This window comes from Syngnathus floridae, chromosome 20 (assembly GCF_059516105.1).
Source record: "Syngnathus floridae isolate MCC-2025c chromosome 20, RoL_Sflo_1.0, whole genome shotgun sequence".
Lineage (NCBI taxonomy): Eukaryota > Metazoa > Chordata > Actinopteri > Syngnathiformes > Syngnathidae > Syngnathus > Syngnathus floridae.
This window is the reverse complement of record NC_142432.1, coordinates 6,978,670-7,002,779: the sequence shown is the minus strand read 5'-3', so window position 1 is coordinate 7,002,779 and position 24,110 is coordinate 6,978,670. Positions and strand designations below refer to the sequence as shown.

The following is a 24,110-nucleotide window of genomic DNA, read 5'->3' as shown; positions in this document are numbered from 1 at the left end:
AGTGTGTGTGAGGAGTGTCCGGTCATCTGAGGGCATCCACGTTGATCCGCTGATGAGGATGCTTCCTCCTTCCTATTGGCTGCTGGCTCATGCATCTCAATAATGCTTTTCTCTCTCTCTCCAGGGAAAACCCACCCTGCTAACTTGTATGCATTTACATATGAACTCATCAATTTTGATGTTATCTCAAACAAGCCCCCCCACCCCCTACACACACCCCCCAGCCCAGAACACTAATGTTAGCTCATGATCACTTTTGCCTATGAGATGTACCTAATGTTATGGCTTGAGAGTGGAGAAATAATCAACAAAAAATATGCTGACTTGTTTTGCTGGGTGAAACAATTAAAGGCAGCAGGGTGAAATATGTCAATAACAGAATTCTTTATTTACAAGGCAAATAGCATCAGCGAAGCCATAATAGTTGACAACTTGCATAACCGTGGTTTTTAACTTCTCGTGTCACTTTGCATAAAACACGCACACACGCGCGCGCTCACACACGCTTGGGTTGCAAAAAGGGAGGGGGGGAGGGCTACAGTGTGATTCTTGTGAACAATGCAGGAAAAAACGCGCACACACCAGCTGTGGAAAAGCAACGAAGCGTTCCTGGGAGAAACTCTATTATAATACATGAACATATTGCGCTTCCTTGTGAATGATGATGTCGCACCCGGTTGGTTTTGTACAAGTCATATACAAACGTATACACACGGCCACGTAATATACAAGAGCGGACGAAATCTAAGGCATATTTGCTAGTTTTTTTATTTTTTTTAGCTCTAGTAAATTGGCAGACAATACAAAAGGGCATTAAAAATAGCAAAAGCTGTTTCGGGAGCGGGGGCGGAAAGTGATCGTTGCACCTACACATGGCTTCTTCACACGTTCTTTGGAAATAATTTTGCAACGGGCAGGGATAAAAACGCTCAAGAAGGCTCGTTTGATACAATCGAAATCAGCGCTTGTTGAGGATTGCCTCGTAAGTCGCATCGGGTTGGCCCTTCAGAAGAAGTCGTTGGCGATACGTTCAACAAACGCCGCGTCTGATTGGACCCTGTTGACCTGACATCATCGGTATGATCAGAAGCATGTCAAAACCAAGGTTCTGAACTCCAATTGAGGTGTGTGAGGGTTATTTGGCTTTTCTCCATGGAGCGTCGCAGCACATCAGAAGGGTGGGGAACCGTTTTCTGTTTCTCCCAGAGACATTACGATAATTTAAAAAACAGGATCCAGTGTGTGTTTTGTGTGACATACTCGGGATGGAGGAAGAACAGTGACTCCTTGACTAACAAGTTGAATCAATTTGTAACACGTTTCAAATCACCCTTCCCCATTGAAATGAATGGAAATAAATTAATCCATTCGAGCTGCATTGTGCTCCAGTTTCACTAATATTTTTGCAGAGAATAAAGATCTAAAAATCTGCATTGTCTATATACTTGTGTTTCTCTACTATTTGTGTTCAAATAGCCAATGCTTAAAGGGCACTGCGACGTGGGCGCTATTTATTAGCCTGTCTATGGAGTTTTGCATTAAGCGTTAGCATTAAGCTAGTGACATTTCCTAAGGCAAAAAGTATAAAACATTGTTAAACACAACTTAAGTAATTTAAGTCGGACCACCTTTAAAATATAAATTGACATTTATAACAGCAACGTTAGGTTTTATTTTTCTTCTCAAGTAAAGTTGCAAGAAATATTTTTGCTTGCCAGTTTGGCCTCTTTTTCACCAAACTGGTGCTTTGGTGCCAATATCTGGAGCTCATACCGCAATTTGGTTCGCAGGCAAAGTTCTGTGCTGTGATACGAAGTGGAATGGTGGCAGTGTGAGAAAAAAAGCGGAGTGGGGGGGACTCACTTCTCCCACCCTGTTGCGTTGAACGCAATCATCACAACGGCCACCGGCGTCATGGCGGGCTCCGTGTGAAAGGCACTGGCAAATATGTTTTGCTTGAAAGGGGCAATACCAAAACAACAGAATGGACCACTCGTTAATTCTGCAGTGTCAGAATTTAGTTTTTAGCGGGTTCAGATGTTAACGTTTCAATGACGTTAATGTTTTAACAATTGCAGGTTCCCCACCCTTTGTAATTTAAAAGATAAAAAAAAAAAAAAGAGTTGCGCGCCATTTTAGGTGAATCGTTGCCTGAGGACATTTCAATATGGCTGTCTGTCAAGAGCCAGTGCTGCATAATCTAAAACATGTGAGTGTTACAAACGGCATTTTAAAAAAGAAAAAGGGTGTTTTAATACTGCATCCAAACGCACAGCCAAAAAAAGGTGTCCTTATTCTCAATTAGGAAACTGTACAAAAATTACAAAAAACAGTTATTGCTTGTTTACATGACACCAAAAAATGCACCTAGCAGCTTGCATGAAGCAATTTTTGTTTTCAAACTCCAGACAACATAGAAAGCACTTTTTTTGGAACAAAAGTTATTGTATGGCTGTGTCGACTCGACTGGTCTCGTTTGGTGGTGGTCTGCGCTAAAGGCAAGAAGCAATAAGCGATATCATCTGTACACTGTATACATCGCGGCCCCGCCCCGCCCTGCTCTGCTTTGTACCGGATGCACTGAAAACAAAGAAATATGATGTCAGCAGACAGTGCCCCTCCCCTCCTTCAAAAGACAAAAAAAAAAAAAAAAAAAAAATCTAATAAATAGAAAAACCATGGTATCACTTATTGGTATATACAAGTCATTGGATTTGGACTTTTTTGTTTTTAATTATAAGCTCATATAATCTCATAAAGTCTCGGATGCTACAAGGATTCAGCCATCTACAGGAATTATTCTTAGTAAAACAGAATCTATACAGAAAAATAAAACTTAATTTAATACACTATATAAACCTCAAAACACTCTTCTGCAGTGTTGCCTGCTACCCCCTCTTCAGGCTAACAAAAACGTTTCTGAATTGTCTTCAGAAACTTTTAAACAAAAATTTTAAACTTATTTAAAACTTTTTGTCGTCATACAATAAGGAAAAGCTTCAGAAAGGCAAACCAAAAGTCAGGTTTTCCTTTTTTTTGGGGGGGGGTGAAATATTAACAATGAGATTGTAAATAGCCGCAGTCCGCTGAGAGGAATACATTCATCGGGGCGTGGGGGGGATTGGGGAGGTGGTTTGCCCCTCGTACCCAGGGGGCCTACAGTAAGTCACACTACGGTGAATGCAGACAGAAGCCTGACTGTATTTCGTAATCTTTGAGGGCTGTTGGCTCGCTTACGTTCGTACACTTTTTGTTGTTTTGTTGTTGCTCCATCTCAAGTCCAACTCAATGCGAGTTAACAGTATTTCTGGAAGAAGAAAAAAAAACAAAAACAACTGAAGTAGTTGACTGCATAAACATGCACAGTAATGGGCAAAGGTTAAATAATTAACATAATCCAAGTGCCGATATGTTTCTATTGTCTGACATTGGTGTGATTATGTCCGCCCGCTGAAATATTGATGGGCTTTTACTGGCCCTGAAAGCATCGTGGAGAAGCTGCGGTTAATGACACCTTACCGGCTCTTGTCCCATGGAGGGCAAGCCGGGCGAGGACATGGATGCAACGCCCATCTGGCCCATGCCAGGGACACCGTTGAACAGGCTGCCATTATTCTGCTGTTGCTGCTGGCTAAACTGAGGGGACGCCTGCTGCTGTGAGAACATACTGCCAAAGAAAGGACCACAAATCACAAAAGGTGATTTTTGTTCCACAAACATCACAAATGGTCTCCCCTGCCCCTCCCTACCTGCTCCCTGCCACATTGCCCTGCGTCCAGCCATTGATGTCAGACGAGCCCTGGAAGGGGGTACCGCCCGGGCCCTGCTGCATCATGGGGGATTGCTGGGCGTGTGCCACCCGTGGGGACAGCAGAGGGCTCGGTGGTGCACCGGGACCCCCGAAACCACTCTCCGCCTGTTGGCTCATACCTGTAGTGACAGTGGGCGGGGGGTGGGAGGAAAATGGGTCAAGGAGACAACACCAAAATGTGATAAAAATGAATGAAATAAAAATGATAGTAGATAGTAGAAAGCGTCATTCAATGCATTCGAGTGGGCATTCGGGATGTTGATTGCAAGCAAGGTCGGAAGCAATGAGGTTAGAAAGGAAAATGAAACAGCCTTGGATGGATAAATGTAGATATATCTGATTCATGGTAAAAGGCAACTTCCTTAGGAGAACTTACTGCCACACTAGAGCTGTGAAACCCTTTCTGAAAATCAGAGTTAAATGGTGAATTCGCGCTCATGGTTTGAAGAAGAGCTGGATTTCTGGAGTTAGGGCGCCATAGTGTGGACACAAAGTGTATAACTAGCTAAATTATTAGAACTCGCATCCTTTAGGAATTAATTTGCCTTTTTGACATCTCGACATTCCTGAAAGCGCACACATTTTTGCAAATGTATACTGTGCAAAAATATTTGTATTTTAGTGGTTCCAAACAGTCGGATATTCAATCAGGAAAGTTTTTTTTTTGGGGGGGGGTTGATCATAACAGCACACGATGAGGGCGTTTGAGGTGAACCACGTGTGCATGTGGGGGCCGGCCGGGGCGGGATAAGCAGTACCTGAGTTGGGAAACTGAAAGGCACTGTGCTGCATTTGGGGGCTGAGTACGGTCCCGTACTGTCCGCCCATCATGTTTGTGTTTCCCATCATCATCATCATCATCTGCTGGGAAGAGGGGGAGGGGGTGGAGCAGGAAGAGGAGGAGGTGCCATGCAAGTGCAGCTGGGGGTTGGCGGGGAGAGACGGCAGGCTGGGGGAGGAGAGAGGCGAGGAGGAGGAGAAGGGGCTGCTAGGGGGAGGTGGCGAGGCCAGGCCTGTACCGGTACCGTAGCTGGGCGGGTAGGGGAACTGCTGGGGGTTGGCCTGGGGGATCCGCGGCCCGCTCATGTTGGGCGGCAGGTTGAGGCCCTGCGCCCGCATGGCCATGCTCCGCTGCTGCTGTTGCTGCCGCTGTCGCAAGTGGTTGCTCAGCATCTCGCGTTGACGCTGCGCCAGCATCTGGGCATTGATGGTCCCCTGCGGGGAAGACCACAAGTCGTGGGCCCATCTTCTCCAGCTGGGGGGCATGGTGGATTGATGGCTTACCTGATTGGGAGCGTTGGATCTTAGAGGTAGGTTCACATTTGACACACTACTCATCTGAGTCATCATTGGCTGTCGGTTCTGATAGGAAGGAAGGAAGACAAAAAGGAACAATAAATAAAAAAAAAAAACATTTGTTGCAGCAAAGTTTTTATCCATCCATTTTCTGGACCGCTTTGTCCCCATGGGGGTCGCGGGCATGCTGGAGCCTATCCCAACTGTCATCGGGCAGTAGGCGCGGGACACCCTGAACCGGATGCCAGCCAATCGCAGGGCAGTTAAGGAAAAATCAAACAATTGAATAGTCCAACTCACCTGCTGTGACTGAAGCCGATGTTGCAGCTGAAGGCGCAGTGTGTTAGGCTGGTTGGGCACCACCCCGCTGGGCCTGAGTCCCGCCCGGGCCTGCATCCTCATCATTGGGTAACCGGGACGCGGTGGCATCTGGCCGGCCATCGAGTGGAAGCCCGGCTCCTGCATGGGTGCGCCAGGGTAGCCCCTCTGCGCCATGTGGGACGGGGGCGGGCCAAACTGCTGCTGGGCGTACATGGGGGGCTTCTGCTCCAGCATCATGGAGGAGGGGTCCTGCGCAAACTGGTCCTGGTCTAGCGTCTGATTCTGAAAACATAGTGGGGAAACATGAAAACTAAAACGAGCAGATAGAGTGAAGCCACGTTTTGCACGGTCCACTTTTATTAACTTAATTTAGCGGATTTTTCGTGAAATGGCAGTTGTCATTTTCAAAGTACAATGGCAGCTGGGTCTTTAGAAGTCACCTGTTCGATCAGAGCGGGGATACCGAGCGCCCGGTCCAGCTCCTCTAGGCCGTCAAAATCCTTTAGCGCTGAGTACAGCTGAGACATAAGGGCCCCCTCGTCCACCGGACCCCCTTCGCCGAGGCCAATGCTGCACAACAAGTCCTCCTGAGGAGTCGGGTGCAGCGACCTGGGGAGGGGCGAGGGGGGTGTTAAGAGGACATGGGCCCAGACTGTGAATTTGCCAGGATTTTGATGATACCTGTTCTGGTTGACAAAAGCAGTCTGCTCAATGGGCATCATGCTGTCTGGCCAAGGTGCCGTCTGATTGGGCGGAGCCTGCTGCTGCTGCTGCTGCTGAGAGAAGTGGCCGACCATACTCATGTCCATGTCAAGTTGGGCTAAACGGTGACAAGAAAAAAAAAAAAAAAAATACTCTATAGGATCCATTTTAAAAAGTTCCTGACTGGAACGAGTGTTGTCATGATCAGTTATCTCTGTACTTGCTGTTTTGCATGAAGCTAGAATTGTGTTGGCAAACTGATGCGGTCAAGGGCTTTAAAAATCGACACCTCATTTGAAGATGTGGTTAAAGAAGTGTTTATCAAATTCTGAGATAAAATATATTAATTGTTCATTTCCTTTTATTACTGGGAACGTTGACCTCATTGCAGCTCACTAATCGCGAATTCACTTCGCTTGAAGAATATTTTGTTTTGAAGACACCACAAGATGGCGCTAAAGCACTGGTGAATATTAAACGGCAGTTTAAGTAGTTAACAGGAAAGATTAAGCATAGTGAGTGAGTGAGCGAGCGAGCGAGTCTCTTTGTGGTGGCATTCCACACCGTTGGGCATCATGGAGGTCTGGAGCATTTGCCGAGGTCCTGGCTGCCCTGGCCTCATGGGAGCGCCACCCAGGCCCATCCGACTCTGGGCCAGCTGCGGAACCGAGGCTGAGCCCGCCCAGCCTTCCTGCTGTTGCTGCTGTATACCTAGCCGAGGAGTGCCCGGACCCACGAGTCCTGGATGGAGACAAGAGTGAGAGTTACTGTACTGTACATGAACATACGTCGAAAGCCTTGAGCGTGGGATTAGGATTTTAAAAACACACCTGGGACGACCATATTGGCCTGGTTCGCCATTATGCCGTGTCCTCCCACCATGCTTTGCTGCTGCTGCTGCTGAACCAGCGCGTACGGGCTGGTGGTCCTCATGGGGTACTGCGGCGTGGCGCTCATCTCCAGCGACACACTCCTCATCGGCCCGCCCCTGCCTGGCCGTACGCCCCCGAAATCTGTAACATAAGGAGATTGAAGACTTCCACCGCTCAACTGAGTAACACACAAAACAAAGATAATACTATAATAATACTAATAATTACTCAAGTATTTATTTGAGTGCGTGAGAGTACTTGTGTGCTTTGCTACTCACTGGTGGGCGCCATGCCACCGGTAACATTCTTGTGCTGCGGATGCTGCGGTGGTGTGGCCGGGCTGCTCTCTGACATCTGCAGGATGTCGTTGATGATGTTTTGCTTGTCCATGGGGCTGGGCAGCGAGACAGGCCGCGGCTCGCAAAACAGCTGCGGCTGGGCATTCTGCAGGTCGTTCAGGATGTCGTCCAGCTCCGAGGACTGCGCACGGAAAGGAGAAGGAGATGGATGACACGTGTGAAATCTGAAGACATGGATAGCAGTGAGATAAATAAGTTGCAAGTGCTACAAGTGGCCACCAGAGGACAGCACATGAAGACTCACTGTGAAGTCCACTACAGAACTGTTAACAGGAAACTACCAAAATTAAACTGATGGGCAAATACCTCAAAAAGTCAGTTATATTTACAAATTGCCTCCAAAAAGTAACTTAGTTAGAATTACTTCTACTAATTAGCTACAAGGACATGTAATTATGATGATACTGTTTGGGGGGGGAACCTTTAAATATTTCAAAGGATTCTGTTTTTTGAGCAATTTTTAACAGACCAGTTGCATTGAGTAGACCAGAATGGATACATTATTTCCAACACGTCTACTTACAAATAACAAACCGAAAAGGATGTAGAGGTGAAGGAATAAAACAAAACCTCAAGCCCACTTCATCATAAATAGGACCTGGTGAGTGACGTGCGCATTGTTAGCCTTGCTTAGTGTGGTATATGTGAGCTAGCGTTTTCAGTCACTTTCCGGATATACGGGAGCGCTACATACAGTCAGTGTGGAGGAGGGGGGTGAGACAGTGAAAAGCCCTAATGAGGTCAGGAATGATGTAATGCTCCTGTACACTCTCACTTGTATGCCCCCCCCTCCGTTCACTTTCTACTCTCTCGGCCACGCCGCTTTTACACTTAATGGCTCCTGTTTCTATCAATCTCTCGCTGTTTTCAAGGCAGCAGTGTAATGCGATCCGCATCCTGCGCAGGAACGACGAGGGTACACAGCAAGAACTGAGCGTAAAAGGAAGAGGAGGAAACAATTTCAGAACCCATAGTTCCTGTAAGCACAGGGGGGAAAAAAACAAAAAAAAATCATGAATGTGAATATAGTTTTTGGGTTGAGCTAAAATTATGTTATTTTAAAAACACCCGGTTTCAAAATATTTTGGACAAAAAACAAGGAGCGTATTTTGACCTGGATTGGAGATATCGATCACAGGTTGGATTTTAGTTTCATTTTGATGACAGCGGTAAGTTGCTATGTCGAAGTAGGAATATTGTGCAGTCAAGGAAGTGCCTTTCACTTATTTGGTCAAAGTTGATGACAGTGGAAAATTAACACGCACACACAATAATATTCCCCTCTGCCTTTCGCCACAAGTCAACTCTGCTCTGATTTCACATGTAGTCCTGCATCAATAATTCAGTTCTCAAACAATCGTGCGCATTACAGGAGGAGGATGTGTGTGAGGGGGGGTGACACTAGTGGGAGCAATGGGTGAGGTTAGACCCCTCCCCCCACCTCCTCCCCGCCCTCAAATCGAGTAGTCATCGTTCACACATGGCCGAGCAGCCATTCACCAGCAGCCCACTCGCCAGATAATGAAGTCGTCACAGCGTCCATGACTAAAGACAACACACATGCAATGCACGCTGCCAGAAAAGGCAAACGTGCCCCAGAAGAAAATAATTAATTGAAGAAGAATAGGTAGAATTTGCAATTCTAAAAGTATTCTCAATACTCCATCGGGTCAATTTAAAGAAAACAAACTTGGTTCTCGGGATGTTTTACAGGGGACGACTTTTCGCTCCCCTTATAGCCGATGCAGCGTAAAACAAAACATGGCCGCCGGCTCTATTTTAAAGTGCTTGCCTCCTCGCCACTATCACCATGGCAGCGGCATATGGCTCATCGTGCTCACTCCGCCTGCCGAGGCTGGGCTCTCCTGAGGCTATGTGCGCTTCCCTGTGTTTCTCCCCTCTTTGTTTCCATGCTACGGTGGTCCGACTATTACCCGAGGCCCCCCCGCCCAACATCCACTCCTCGTTTCCCTGTACAGTGGCGTCAGAGTATTGGCCCCCTTCCTGATGTATGATTTTTTTCTATCAGTAAGCCCCCATTTTAGTGTGGAGGAGATGTTGTGCGCACTCCTGCAATAGGTGCATCAGTGATTGCATCACAGTAAGTATACTGCAAAAATACCAACAACATAGCAATTGAAATTTCACCAGCAAGTCTCTCCCTGTTCATTCCAGATTCCCTCCTCCCTCACATTCCCCTTCCTTCCTTCCTTCTTTCTTTCTTTCTTTCTGTGCCAGCCATGACCCGAGCTGGTTGCCAAACCCGCAGATTCCCGGGCCAAACGCGAGCAGGGATCAAATGGCCGGAGTGCCGCGGGGGCTTCGTCCAAATGTCACAGTCGTTTGAAGCGGGTGGGATGCAGCTTCTCTTTGCTCATGCCGCCAAACCAACTTTTAAAAAGATATCGTGCTTTTTGGTGGAGACAACTGGGGAAAAAAAAGTGCCGACCGGAAGTGCCAGAATTTGACAAAGTGAGCTTTCTGTGGAGCGGCCGTGCAACGATTGGAGCGCTTCCATCTCACTACGGGTGGTCGGTGATCCGATTGCATGCGTACGCATTAGAAAAGAGAATGGGCGGGCTCTGGAGAAGGCGGTTTTGGACATGAGAACTCGACAGCACAAGCAATTAGCAGCGGACGCTAGTCCGAGTAACAAAAAAAGATACTAACCTGTTCAGCCCGATCGTAGCCGACATCTGGTTTCTCTGTTTTGACGAGCGGATGTTTGCCCCCCCCTTCCACCTTGACCTCTCCAGGCTCTAGCTTGGGCGCCTTGTCCTTCAGCCCGCCATCGTCCTTGTCCAGCAGGTAGCGCAGCAGAGCATTGTCCTTCTTCTTGGGGCTGAGCGGCTCCTGCTTGGGGGCGCCGTCTGCGCCGGTAGCACCCTGGCCCTGCTCCTGGCCCAGCTCCTTCCCGGTGGCCTCGGCGGTGAGCTTGGCCAGGTCCACAGGAGACGTGCTGTTCTGGAGCAGCTGGTGGAGAATCTTGTGTTTCTCTTTGAGGGATGTGGCATGCGTAGTCACTCCGGGTAGCCCGCTGCGGACCCCGGCCCCATCTTTCCCCTCGGCCCCCGCGTTGGGGGACAGGGGCGTCTCCAGAGGTTCCGGTTTGGTGGTGAGCAGCTGCAGCAGCTTAGTATGGCCTTTGCTGTCGTGAAGACGAGCGTGAGCGTCATCCTCACGCTCCTCTTTTGGGTCGGCCGGGTTGCTTTCCGTCGGGCCCGCCCCATGGCCCCCCTGCCCCGCTTCAAAAGAGTCCAACGAGCCTGGTCCGGGTCTCGGCACAGGATGAGCCCCCGATCCCGGAGGGGCGCTAGCCGGGGAGCCTATCCGTCGATCTGGAGACCCCAGCGTGTGCCCGTGACCTACTCCGTGACACTCGCTTAGGGCCTGGAGGGCTGACAAAGAGCTGCTGGTGTAGCTGTTGCCATGGCCGGCCGCCACGCCGCCGCCCATTCCCACCGGGGAGGGAGAGTGGAGGCCGACGCGGGGGCTGGCCGCTCCCCCGGGGCTGCCGCGATGCCTGGGGGAAAGCATGCAGTTCTGCTGAGGCGGATGCGGGCCGCCCACCGGGCTGGGGCTGGCGCGGGAGGGACTGTTCATTCTCCAGTTCTGGCCCTGCTGCGGTGGCTGCATCCCTCCCGCGTGGCTGTGCGGTGGCGGGCAACCGTAGCGGTAGCCCTGCATGTGTCCCCCCATGGCCGCTGGCTCTCTGGGCCCGGCGGGGCCCGGCGGCGAGAAAGGCGTGCTGTTGCTGATGTCTTGGCCCTGAGGTCCTGCGCCTGGCAAGCTGCCCGGGGTCGGAGGAGTCATGGAGGGGGTGGAGGAGTTCACAGGCTTGGGAGCCATGCCCGCGGCCTGGGCCTGGGCAGCAGGACCCATGTCTTGGCCCATGCCGCACACCGTCTGCTCCCTGGAGGCCAAATAACAACACACAGAACAGTTCAAACAGGTAGCAGTCATATGCAGAGAAATATTTCTGCTCTTGGACATACCTCTGGAGAATATGCAGCGACATGTAAAGCTGAGGTTCATTGGTGGCATGAGAGCGCACCAGCTTGCTCTTGGTGTGGGCCGACACGATGGTTCCGTCCGAGAGAGAGAAGCGGTAGATGGGGCTGAACGCCTGGCCGTGGCGAAGGACTGCACCAAAAAGCAAGCGTATAAAATCACAGGTGTCGGACCGCTAACAAAAACGTCCCACTGGGAGCAGGTCTTACCTTCTTGCTGATGTCGTTTGGCAAAAGACATCTCGCCGTCGTTTTGCAAGTGAAAGCGTTGGATGCAACGACGCACCAGGTCCTCCCAGCCCGGCTTCATGGAGGCCCGTAGCAGGCTGGTGTCCAGTGAGGTTATCTTGCCTGAAAAACAGAACTTTATTTCACTACCAATTCAGAAATTATTCATTATTACTTTTATTTTTTTTCTCAAATGTCAGTCCAAAGTCATAACGTGAGGAACACCTGCTCCACTGTAATGCGCTTCAGCTGAGAAACCAGGCCATGCCATCTGTCAGGCTAATGGATCTTGTTAAGACTGCGCTTGTGTACCCGATGCTGCTGTAATTGGACTAGCGCGTTAGTGTGGAGGGCAGCACGTTGGCCTAGCGGGCGCTTGGTCCGCCTCGCGCTTCTGTCGTTCGAACGTGTCGTTGGTGGACTTGTATTGCGCTTTCTTGGTACCTTGTAGGTCTTGGCGTGTGGTGAAGCTCTCGTGCGTGGGCAACATGGGCCTCTCCTTCATGGGAACCCGGCGAGCTACGCAGATCAGGCACGACTGGAAGTCTGAGGGCGGAGGGGAGAAGACGGAGATGAGGACATACGTGGAAGGATATGGAAAGCATGGGAGAAGGGGGGGTGGGGGTGAAATGCATGTTATTCCCAGGCAGCATCATTAATGGAGTTATTAATGAGGATGGGGAGCAGGGCGCACCCCCGCCACCCGTCGTCTTTTATGAGCGGAAGTGATGACCTTTGAGCGTCAGTGAACACATGAGTCAGACCGGTTTTGGTGGGTGTGTTTTTCAACTTGCGTACCGTCGCCTTCCTCCTTGATGGACTTCGGCTCCGACACGGCGAAGCACTGCATGGTCTCGTACTTCTGCTGCTGCGGCGGCTCGTGCTCGTGGGCCTGCTCGGGGCTCTCGCTGTGCGGGTTGACCAGCATTCGGCAGTTGAAGGTGTGGCTGTTTCGCCTCGGACCCTCGCTGGACCACGGCACGCCGTTCACTGGGGGGAAGGGAGGGGGAGAAAATTCAGCTAACTCTTGATAGGTTATAATAAATTTGCTCCTGTTTTTTTGGAGCCGCTCTAAAGTTTGCAGTCAAGCTCCACCGAGCCAAACATGTGCGTCTCCTGGAGAACGCACATGCGACTCTAGCAAAGTCGCGTCCCACTCCATCTGCTGATCTCATTCGCTGCATTGATGATAATCTCCCAGTTATCTGGGACACAGCCCCACGCATGATGCTTTTTTTTTTTTTTTCCTTTTTCTTGCCGGGTGCTTCTTCTTCTCCTCCTCGCCACTCGCTCTCCCGCCCAGATGGCCGGGCGCTCGTTAGACCTCAATCTCGAGCGCCGAGGGGGGAGGGACTGACATAGATTGAAAATCACCTCCGGTGGCAAAAAGAAGCTGAAGTCAAATGTTATAAAAATAAAAAAATAGCTTTGCTCATATAAAATGAACAAAGAGAGTAAAAATGGGAAAGTCACACCCTTGATGTGACGTGAGAGGCACGAGATGAAATTATAGGAAGGGAGTCGCGGTTGACAGGGGAGAGAAACCCGAAAATGGAAGCTAATTAGCCGAAAAGGCGGCTAAGACGCAAGAGCGCCGGGGGGACTCTCGCCATCCGGCTGAAGAGAAAATGAAGAATGTATAGATTGAGAAAAAGTGGAACGCACTATCTGAAAAAAAAACCAGCACCCTTTTTCAGTGGGGCGCGGCGGAAACAATTACTTGATGTTTTTTTTTTTTTCTCTCTCCAAATTCTTCAAAAATAACATAAAAGTGGAGCGCAGGCTGACCGAGGGATTTGGGCAGCAGGTTCTTGATGAACTCAGCGTGGTCTCCGACGTGCAGCACGCTGTAGACGCTGGTGTTCATCAGCTCCTCCTGGTTGTAGTGCAGGTACTGCGTCACGTTCTCCGAGACAAACACGATGTTGCCCTCCATGTTCACCACGAAGAAGAAGCCATCCAGGGCCTGCGCGGGACAGCCAACGACAGCAAGTCAACAGATTGCTTTTATTTTATTATTCATTTTTTATTATGGTTACATTGAATTTTGTTAATCTGAGAAGGCGTTTCCTCTTCCACCTCTACGATGACGTTAATCGCCATTAGCCTAATTGTTTTGCACGGGCGCATCAACGCATGAAAACGTCCACGGACGCTTCCTCCAAAGTCGAGCCCGGCTGAAAATAGAGCCGCGGCCGAGATCATCTATCGCAGCGCGATAAGTGCATTCCGTGTGAAGAAAGGCCACAGGCCGGACAAGTAGGGCACCCAGAAACGGAGTGAGCCTCTTTCCAGACAGCCCTTGCGTCACGCCGAGCCGGCCGATATGCTAATGTACGAGGCTCGCCTGCTCGCCACAATGGCAACATTTCCAGAATTAACCTATATGCTTCCCTCTTAGTGTATCCTTTAAACGAACACAAGCTATATTTAGCCCCCACGAGTCAGTGTGCCGATTTGATGACGCCGGACCGCAGGAGCTATAAATAGCCCTTGACGGCACATATCCGACGTGAGAGAAAAATGAAAGAAGTGAAATGAAGAGCGCCCAAGCAGGCCCTTTCAATGCACACGGTACCTCCAGCATCATGGGTCCCAAAGCATCCTTGTCAATCACGCTCTGGCCCGTCGACGAAACGTCCGACTTCTGCACCTCCTCCTCGTTGGCGGCAGCAGCTTTTTCTGTGAGCGGGGAGAAGGTTGAAACATTTGACTTTTTAAAAAAAAAAAAAAAAAAAAAAACAAACATTTTGTGTTAGATCCTGTGAGTTTGGTTGTAATATTATAAGGAAAAAACAAGCTTGAGCTTGAATACATTTGTAACATTGAGAGATTTTGAGTGGATTGCATCACAATATTTTTTGGGGTTTGTTTTTTACACATTTCTACACAATGCCGCCACTTCTTGCCCTCAACGCTCGCCGCCTTCACGAGCACTCGCAGCCTTGTTCACGGATTAGCTTTATCGGTCGCCGGACTTTTTTCTGAGGCGCCCTTCTTCTTGGGAGGGTTTGCGCTGACATTGAGTGATGGGTCCGTATAACCCGGCCGTGCGCCCCACGTGGCCCCCCGCTGAGGTCTCGCTGATGCATTAACGAGCCAAGAGATGAATGCGCCGCTCTGTGTGGAAATTGAAGACATGTGATTGGCTGCCATTCATGTGGCGATTGAAACGCCTCGTCGAGCCCAAAAAAGTAGGCGAGAGGACACCAGGTTGTAAAACTTGACAATGTTAGTGCTAGTTTTGTAATTTCCCACCTTTGTTCGCCTTTGCTGGACGATATTGTCACAATACAAGTACTTTTCCTCAAAAAATGTTCCGACGTCAGGCAAAGTGACATTTTTGAGAGTTCATCAAATTTATTCATTCATTCATTTATTTATTTATTAAATCTAACACCAACTTGGACAGCTCATCGCACGGCGTTCAAGGGTGATTTTCTTTCTTCTCGTCTTTCGATCGTTACGTTGCTCATGTTACATAACAGCTCCTGTCACATAAAACAAGATGACATCGCCGGCCACGTATATAATTAGACCACGCCGTGGTCCAGCTGGGTCTAAACTTACTCCAGCCATCTCCATACGCCCGGTCGCAGCAACAGGAGCAATTTAAACTATTTTTGGATCCAAAAGCCTTTCTACTCCTTTTGATTATTTAAGAGAAAAGGCAATTTTAGGCGTGATTAAATACAACCATAAGGATAACAGAAAAATGCACGTGTTGGTTCTGAGATGTCTTCAGGAGAAGCATCTGTGCAAATAATTGGGCGGCGCTGATTGATGTGCCCGATGTTCTGGCTCGGGATGGTGGAAGCCATGCTGGATTATGAGCGTTACATGAGGAAGTGATGGAAAGAACATTAATCAATCCTAATGCTGTTTAGGACAATATTAAATTGTGCGGGGTGGCTTCCAACGTTTGGATGTGGTTAATATTTTTTATCATAATGATTATTATTATTATCATCATTATTATTATTAGCGTGCACCTTGCTCCTTGATTTGCCGGATCTGCTTGACCGTCTCCTTCAGGATGGCACATTTGTCGGGCTTGACGTTGAAGTTGTCGATGTCGTTGAAGTTGGCGAAGATCAGCTCAGCCAGCTCTTCGATGTATTTGTTCTCGTGCTCGCGGTTGCGTTTCTCGTTGCTCCGCTTGGGACTGAGAAAGGAGTAAATCGTTCGATAAATGATTAAAAAAATCATAAACTAAAACGAGTTTTCTGCGGTTATTGTAAAGTATTGTTGATCTGGCCTTACCTGGGTCCAAGGAGTTCTGCGGAACATTCTTTACGTTTTCGCAACTCTGCCCTGGCAGGGTCGGAAGAGTTTTCCCCGATACCGCTCATCCTCAACGCATATCAGCCTCTGGAAATGAAAAGAAATTGTGAAAATGTTAAAATGCAGTCCTGTTACCTAGAATTTGTATGCTTTTTATTTCAGTTTTGAAACTGTCCTTTTTTTTTCTCAAACTGCAGCATAATTTGAAACTGTAATGCAACACAATCGGTTGCATGAACACTTTTTCTGCGCAAATGAGCCTTTGGAATGGTAATTTTAACAAAACTCTCGAGTTTGAGGTCAGGGCAACAACTTCCTGACGGCCCTTCTGCATTTCGCCAGCACACATGCGCTCAGTGCTGCGATCTATTCCAGCCATGGAAACATGACAAGCGCACATGCTTGCCTGCTGACTCCTCCTTTCTTACATAAGGCAGGACGGGTAGCACAATATAGAGCAGATGTAGCGTAGCTTAGGGGGGGGGAAGAGAGAGAGCGAGAGCGAGAGCGAGAGAGAGAGAGAGAGAGAGAGAGAGAGAGAGAGAGCGAGAGAGAGCGAGAGAGAGAGAGAGAGAGAGAGAGAGAGAGAGAAAAAACAAGCTTCTGGCCTGGAATGGCCTACTTTGGAAGCAGCAAAAGGTGATTAGACACTCAAGAGGGGCAGCGTGTAGATGACAGATGACTCCAAAGGCAACGGCATGTTCGGCTCATTTATAGTGTGTTTTTTTTCCCCCTTTAAAACAAACCTCCCATCGCTCCCGTTGGAGTTGATGCTTTTTCCCTTAATGATGACGGCAGATTGTTAAATTCCCTTAATAGCTTTAAATGGCGCAAGTTATTCCCATTGGTCGGCCAAGTTACCATGGGGATTCCAGGTGCCGATTGGCTGCGCCCCGCCGAGCTCGGATACGATTGGGTGCCTCCGTCCTCTCTCCTTGACACGGCAGTTAACGGCGGGTCGCTTGTACGTTTGAGAGCGATACGAGGGGGGGTCCCGCGTCGGAACAGGCGAGCCACGTCTCAATGACAAGGCAGACAGACAGTCTGCACGGGGCCAAGACCGCCGGTGACGACGAGGAAGTGATGGCAGGTGCGTGTCCTTGCTCAGACCGTATCTTAGGTATCACCAGAACCGACACTCTGGGATATGGCCGGAGCCGTCCTGTCTGGCGATAGGGAGACGGACGGCAAGGAGCGAGAGAAGGAGCTTGCATGTCAGCGGAGCGATTTTGACCGACCTTCCATCCAAATATTTGAATGGTGGTTGGGAAAGAGGTGCCAGGAGCCAAAACTCACAGAAAGCATGTCGGAGGAAGGGGAGTCGGGGGAGGCGGGATCAAAACCCACTTCAGTCAAACTCTCTTCGTTGCCGACAGCTGCCGTTACCTTGAAGCAGATGTTTCGCCGCGAGGTCACGGTCAAGGAAGGGAGAAAATATCGGGGAGAAGAAATTCAATTCATTCAATACCTTGTCGTAAGCTAACGGTGTACAGCGGTGCCTCAGGAGAAACAATAAGCAGCCTTTTGGCAAATGGTGAACTTCCAATCATAAAACAAAAGAGGCTTTGACCTGTTTAATGAACTTTACAGTCAGACCAAATATTCGTCTTCAAAACAAGCACATTTGTCTCGGCACAGTCCGCTTGAGGCTAGCAAACAATGCAAAACGCCATTGGCATGCTAACAGTTAGCATTGATAGCTGCTATTTTGGGTTTTACGGAAATATCACATCTGCCTAAGGTGAAAGCAAATACAAAATAAATAAATAACAAAAAAACCTAGAAATGCTATAAGAGCCAACCGAGAGGTGATGGCGATTTTAGGAAACAAGTTTCTTCGTATAACACCCCGGACTCACTCTTACACAAGAGTGAAAATGACAAGCAAGAAGTGAAAGAAGAAAAGCTTTGTGGCTTTATCTGATAACCAAAGAAGAGCCTTACAAATCCCAAGGAGTCAAAATTACCTACAAATACGACCAGTTGAGAATGTGTACCTGCCTAGTGCCCAAAAACCGCTTCAATTTTTGTTTCGGGATTCAGTGGTTGGCATTTAATCAGAGGTCCCCCTTCCCCCATCACCTTGGTTTCAGTGCGCAGAGTCCCTCAGGCCATCGCTGCGAGACGACAACATCAGGAAAGCTCCGAGCCTCATCCACTTCTGCAAGCCAAAAGGCACAAAGAAAACCATGATGAGTCGGCATATTTACCATCTGAAAATGCATGAAAGCAAATCTCGTATTTGGAAATAATTCAGAGCGTTGAACTAAAAAAACTCAGAGACTTTAGAGCACAACTGGGATGAGATGTCTGCAAGGTCTTTTCATCTCCCAGGAGGGCTTGAAAAATCACATGGCGTGCGCCTTTCTAATCATGGTGCACAATTAATGAGACACATGGAGAAGTCATGTTCCCCTTTAGATAATTAGCAAATACAACTTACGAGCGGTACGAGAGCTCCGCCGGGGCTTTTGAAGACCATAATTGTGCCAACTAATCAAGTAAGTATAATTCCGCATTTCTCAGCCTTCCTCTTTTTACTTTCCTGCCAGGCGCTAAAGTTCTCATCCCGCGGAGGAATTTCCTCTGAGCTCTAAGGCCGTCACGTGCTCGTGCCCGATCGGCGGATCGAATGACAGGACAAAGGGAGGGTGTGAGAAAAAAAAAAAAAATCAACGTGGTAATTTCCTTCGTTGGGAAGCAGAACCAGAACTGAGGCTTTAACGCCCGGCTTTGGGAGAACAATGCTAATGAGCTAGCTAATCAGGTTCGGACGGGACAAAAGCGGGCTGAGGGTCGCGATGGGGCTAAACGCCACTGAAGCGCCGAGCGGGTGCCTTATGAATTACCCGCTGATGGCCTTCGATTCAATGAGAATGAAAACACCTGATCTAATTGCTCTGGGTGAGTCACGCTATAGCTTCGCTTCAGATCCACAAACGAACGGCAATTCAGAGAAGATTCAATTTAGTTAGGACGAGAACACGGCCGAGACGCCTGGCGTGGGCGTTTTTCGGGTGGGAACGTGCGTTCGCTGTCAATGACGGCAAACAAGACAATCGATCTTTTTCTTTTTGAGGTTCATGACTTTTTCATGCAGTAAGTCAATTTGTCTTTTGTCGTTGGGAAATCAAGCAACGTCATAGGAAAGAAAAATCGATTAAATAAACACAAATTAAATTTTTATTCTTTAAAAAAAATAATCTTATGGGGGTTTGCTTTGTTGCACACATAATGACAAAAAATTCTTGTTGCTTCAGTAATACGACTTCAGTCCGCGACTGTGCTCACCACGCTGTTATCTGCATGTGTAAACACGGTGTGTGTGTGTGTGTGTGAGGGGGGGTGCAAAAGCTCGACAAACAAGTCTTTCAGCTCTGAATTTCAACCGAACTTTGTCTCCCGGGGCCCGACAAACTCGGAGCGCTCACTGGAAGGTATTTATAAACGCGTTGACGCCACGCCAGCCGATTTCAACGGCCGCCTCTGACGGCGACCCGCGCCAGGTGCCGGCACATCTGCTGCTCCGATGGCAGCTGCTTCGGCGGCGATATCGGGAGTCGACGTAGCTTATGGCGCTCAAGTTGAATGGCAGAAAAAAACGACAGCAAAAAGGTCCCTTGGAACAAATACAGGAAGTCATTGCAGATCTTGTGACCAGTCAGCACCTCAGCCCTTGCGCACCATTTGAGCGCCGGCTGCCATTTAATGCCCGTCACACTTTGTATGGAAAGAGTTCCAGTCGAGGCCCGAGGCTGTACTGTTGTAGGAAAGGGAGGGGTGTGTGTGTGTGCGTGCGGAAGAGGGGAGGGGGGTGTCAGCTGACACAACTATGTCACTGACTTGATTAACTATAAAGCCTGAAACGATCCTCAAGTGTGCGACAGGCAATTGTAAAACATTTAGCCGGAGGTCGATTGCGTCTTCACGCTCGAACGTGGCGAGGACAACATTTTCGGGCATGACTTTAAAACCCCCGGCATGAGCTGATTAGGACCTGACGCTAGAACATGTAATTGGACCAGACAGTGGAGGGAAGCGGGGTAGAAAAGGAACAAGCCAAGCACGGCAGCTCTTTCTCTCTCTCTCAAGCAAGTCCCGTGCTGAAACAGAAAGGTCAGGTAGACCCCGATGACGATTTAACGTAAAAGCCATCACAGTCAAAATGGTTGTTGGGAAGTGCAAACAATGAGGGCCACCATGTTATGTCCTGCACCAAGTACATTTTTCATCAAGTCAGGAACAGGACATGAGTAGATGGTTGATTTATGGATAATATTCACACGAAGCTATATCTCGTTGGCGCAATATGGAGAGAGGACACAGGGAACGCGGTTCACTTCAGGAAACCCCCTGCAGTGGTGAGGAAGAAGAAAGGAAAAAAAAAAACAGAAAAAGAGTTGAGACAGCCGCGACGCGGATCTCTGCGGGAACACTGCTGAGTCAGCGAAACGCCGGTCAGTTAAATCCCAAGAAAAAAAAAAAAAAAAACGCGCACAAACCAAACGCACCCGCAAGCGCCGCCTCGCATTCTGGTGGCTTCATGACGAGAGGGTGAGAAAAAGGCCTTGCTACGCATACCGCGCCAACCTCGGCCCTGCCTGCCAGTCTCCAGGTTCTCATTTGGCCGAGTCGCGGCAGTCCAAGTCCGGTGGACGAGCTGGCCGAGCGGGAGGATTTTCCTCTCACTCCCCCTCCATCTGGTGCCAAGGATTCCTTGCTGTGCCAAGCACATGCTAGCACCGAGTAGCACAAACACAGTGTGGCGGAAGCAATTCACTGTCCTGTTGACTGTCCTGTGTGAAAGAGGCTCTAAGTCAACTTGAAAATTTGACGGCTTGGTAGGTTGCATCAAGCCTCTTTTACACTTTCCTTTTTCCTGGTTCGCTCTCTGCAGCCTCGTTCTCGTTCACCCTCCGTTCAAATCAAAGTAGCCGGCGGGCGCATTCTTAGCCACGAGCTAGCACATCCAGCAGTATCATTTAGCTTGGGATCAATACACACTCGGCAGCGGCTGACCTACATCGGAGCGCTTTGGGTCGCAGAGATGCAGGCGTCGGTCGGTGGCGAGGTGTTGCGTTACCGCTCTTGCTTTTAATGAACGATTTAACAAAAGTGACTGTACCGGTCCAAAATTTGACAGGCAAATAAAAGAGAAGAACTGGTATCTCTGCTTAGTCAAGGACACCTTAATAGAGTCTTCGCTGAGCTTGTTTTAATCTTTAAAAGCAGGAGAAGATGGAAAATTCTATGCTAACCGCTAAGCTAACCTGTAAGTGGGGAAGCACACGAGAAGTCGTATTCTTAAATATTTGTTGCAAGTTCACTGCTGTTAAAAGTGCACCACGCAATTTCTGCTGATTGGCTCTTACGTTAGCTTTAGCAGTTATCATGGCTCTTCTTTATGCACATTTGACTGCCACCTGATTCGGACTTTTGGATTGTCGCATTCCTCGCAGGGTTCGTTCTGATGATGCATATCGACTCCATCTCGCCCTCTTTGGCAGAAAAACGACACCCACTCCCAATCCATGCAGATACTGTAGACGGACGGGCGGCGTAGCTGATTCCAGGTCAGTTCAAACAACACAATGACGGAACGCCTCGGAGCGCAGTGGGGGTAAATAGTCTCGCCCCTCCTTTTTCGTGACGGTGTCCCATCAACCATTTCAACCTCCCCCCCTCCTGTCGCTACTGTAAGCCTGGCCATTACCCCCGCGGCTCATCCCTCACACCCACCCAGGACCTGTCACACGGCTGTTTCCATGGCAACGCCAATGCACAGACAGCAGGGTGAGGTGCCCGAGCTGATATCAGCAGGAGGGAGGGATGAAGGGAGGAAGGGAAGGAGGGAAGCATCCTGTTGAGAAAACACTGCAGCCCTTACACAAGGACTGATGGACGGATAAGCTAACGCAATAAGCCGCGTAGTGACCATTGTTTGTTTACCGCTAAAAAGCATGTACACTATATACTTGTGCTTCTGTCTCGTTTCTAGTTTCACCATTTAGTGTTGTGCATTAGCGCCACCTACAGGACTGGAGTTGACATTTACGGACATGGAATTTGTATTTGCCAATGATTACAACATTTTGTCTTTTGTAAACTCAAACTAAGAGGCTGATACTGGACGAGAGTGCTGCGCAAGTTTTGGAGGGGGATCCAGCAAAGACAAAAAAAATGTCAGCTTGGGCTGGAAAACAAGGGTCACATGATTACAATATCAGTCAGGTGATGCAACAAAGCTTCCTTATCACAGGGCAAAGGACACCGACTACTTACAGGTCGTAATACACAATTTAGTTTCAAGTTTTTCGGGCAATGGAGGAAACACTAAATATTTACCTACCGATATGAGCGCCGATACTTTTGATAAAATTTGATTTAACACAACGACAACAAAATTTGACATTTCTTTCTAACGCAAATGATGTGTCAATCTGCTAAGTAGAACTTCCTCATTGACAGTTTTTAGCCCACCATTCCAAACCAACCGTTGCAGTGCTGAAGTCCCTAGACCCAACTGTACTTCAGAAACAGATTCATCCACCATTTGGAAGCTTAGCAGAATACACTTGCATAACTTATATGTCGTGTCTGTCCGTCCATTTTGACTCCATCGTCTGACAGAAGGCCATGACTTCTTTACGTGCCGGCAGCTGTGCAACATGTCATGTCAAGGACCTGTGCCAGTGACGTGACAGGACTCAGAGGTCTGGCGTGTCGTCAGGTGGGCACAGGGAAACCGCTTAACCGGTTCCTCGGGATGCATTCCGCCTGCATTAGCGGCATTGACAAGTCACTGCAAAAGACAACTGTGCATGTGTAGCCTAGAACCAGTCAAGCAGGAGGCCTTCACAAATACAGTCATCCCCTGCATATTCACTATTTATTATTCACAATTGCACAGCTACACCGTTTTTACGTTCTTTCTGAAACAAACACGATTCTGCAGAAGCTCTGTCGAAGTGTCAAATAAGGTCAAATGTACAGTCAATGGTGCCAAGGAAGTATGTTAAAGTAACTGGCATCGACTGAGACAAACGTGTGTCGAGAGGAGTTAAGTATGGCCAAAGTTGTTATGGAAGTCAGTGTTTTTTAGCACGTGTGTGAAATCGTCAACAAATCCTTTCTTTTTTCATGGTAATGACATAAAATGGCATTAAAATGTTTTGGGTTCAAACAAGGTGATACATTATAAAATAATTCTTAGGAAGGCGTCAATTACGTGTGGTTTTCCACTGATCCGCGCGAATAACAGATTTACTGCGCACGTCCATTTATGCACTCAAAACAAAGCGAAAACCTGAGTTGCACAGCGACACCCGAATGCCTTTTCGCCCTACTTTTATACAAATCCCCCAGACTCACTCGCCGTCACTGTTGCCAAACTTGATATCGCGAGGCTACGCGGTAGTTCGGCTCCCCTGGCACAATTCGGCTGTGATTTCACCAAGTTCTGCGAGGTGAATGGCCGTACAAAATACAGGGAGAAAGACACATTAAGCCATGGAGCTCGTTAGCATGCTAACTACGTTCGCACTGATCCAACTTCGTCTCGTACTCGCTCGCTCAGCAAAAACACAGAAAACAAACAAAACAATATTAACAAATATATCGCCTATGTAACGGAGAGTATCAACAACCGGTTGCTTTTGTAAACACGCCGTTGACAAACATGGCCAAATAGAGCCCTGCAAGCTCGCCCTCTCAATGCGTTTTAATTGAGTTCGCGGGGCAGATAAATCCCCATTATTGACACCAGGGCTGGCCGACAAGCTAACCAAGCTAAAGCTAAAAAGGAGCCCGAGTACGTATCGCTCAGACCACCGAGATTGACGAGCTAGTGGAGGAGGAGGTGGTAGTGGTGGTGGTGGGTGCGGGGTTGCTGGGGCTTGCTTGTACCGGGACTCGTTGACGGGGGGAAAAAAACACAAAAATGCCCACTTACGTGTTAGTGCTCAAGTCCTCCGTCCTCTTCTGGGTTAGATTCCGTGCGTCACGGGCTGAGCTGACCTTCGCGAAGGCGACGGTGGAACGACGTTAGCGTTGGCTAACTGTGCCGCCATGTTACTGCTGCGAGTCCGCAAGCCACCGCTGAGTGTTTATCTGCCTGGTGGTAGCTAGGCTAGCTTCTACCCCCTCCCCTCCTCATCCTCCCCCACACCAAAGCACATCACGGGGCTCCTCCAGCGAGGTGCACCCCCCCCCCCTCTCTCTCTCTCTC

At 48.7% G+C, this 24,110-nt stretch overlaps 1 protein-coding gene across 5 annotated transcripts; it reads right to left on the bottom strand.

Annotated features, from left to right (window-relative positions):
- Positions 1 to 365: 365 nt before the first annotated feature.
- ncoa2 (nuclear receptor coactivator 2) lies at positions 366 to 24,033 on the bottom strand. Of its 5 annotated transcripts, none has more exons than XM_088363052.1 (22): positions 23,835 to 24,032; positions 17,966 to 18,044; positions 15,863 to 15,970; positions 15,592 to 15,764; positions 14,178 to 14,281; positions 13,388 to 13,565; positions 12,398 to 12,589; positions 12,044 to 12,145; positions 11,582 to 11,722; positions 11,357 to 11,504; positions 10,032 to 11,274; positions 7,281 to 7,482; positions 6,961 to 7,143; positions 6,695 to 6,871; positions 6,110 to 6,248; positions 5,869 to 6,037; positions 5,408 to 5,710; positions 5,096 to 5,173; positions 4,570 to 5,026; positions 3,750 to 3,930; positions 3,520 to 3,667; positions 366 to 3,307 (listed from the first exon to the last, which is right to left on the bottom strand). In XM_088363052.1, exons 3-22 carry the CDS (start codon positions 15,949 to 15,951, stop codon positions 3,296 to 3,298), a joined length of 4,419 nt encoding a protein of 1,472 aa, XP_088219178.1. In that variant the 5' UTR covers positions 15,952 to 15,970; positions 17,966 to 18,044; positions 23,835 to 24,032; the 3' UTR covers positions 366 to 3,295. The 5 variants fall into 5 exon arrangements, with proteins under 5 accessions (XP_088219178.1, XP_088219181.1, XP_088219182.1 ...); XM_088363055.1 differs by having other exon boundaries at positions 4,831 to 5,026; positions 23,835 to 24,031; XM_088363056.1 differs by having other exon boundaries at positions 4,837 to 5,026; positions 23,835 to 24,031.
- Between the last annotated feature and the right edge of the window lie 77 nt (positions 24,034 to 24,110).

What these genes read in the sequence shown, in the direction of transcription:
- ncoa2 (XM_088363054.1), bottom strand. Translation starts at nt 15,951, where the DNA reads ATGAGCGGTATCGGGGAAAACTCTTCCGACCCTGCCAGGGCAGAGTTG. An exon ending in TGGGACCCATGATGCTGGAG is followed by an intron (nt 13,566 to 14,177) that starts GTACCGTGTGCA and finishes TGTCCCGCGCAG; the next exon opens with GCCCTGGATGGCTTCTTCTT. An exon ending in CAAACGACATCAGCAAGAAG is followed by an intron (nt 11,505 to 11,581) that starts GTAAGACCTGCT and finishes TTTTTGGTGCAG; the next exon opens with TCCTTCGCCACGGCCAGGCG.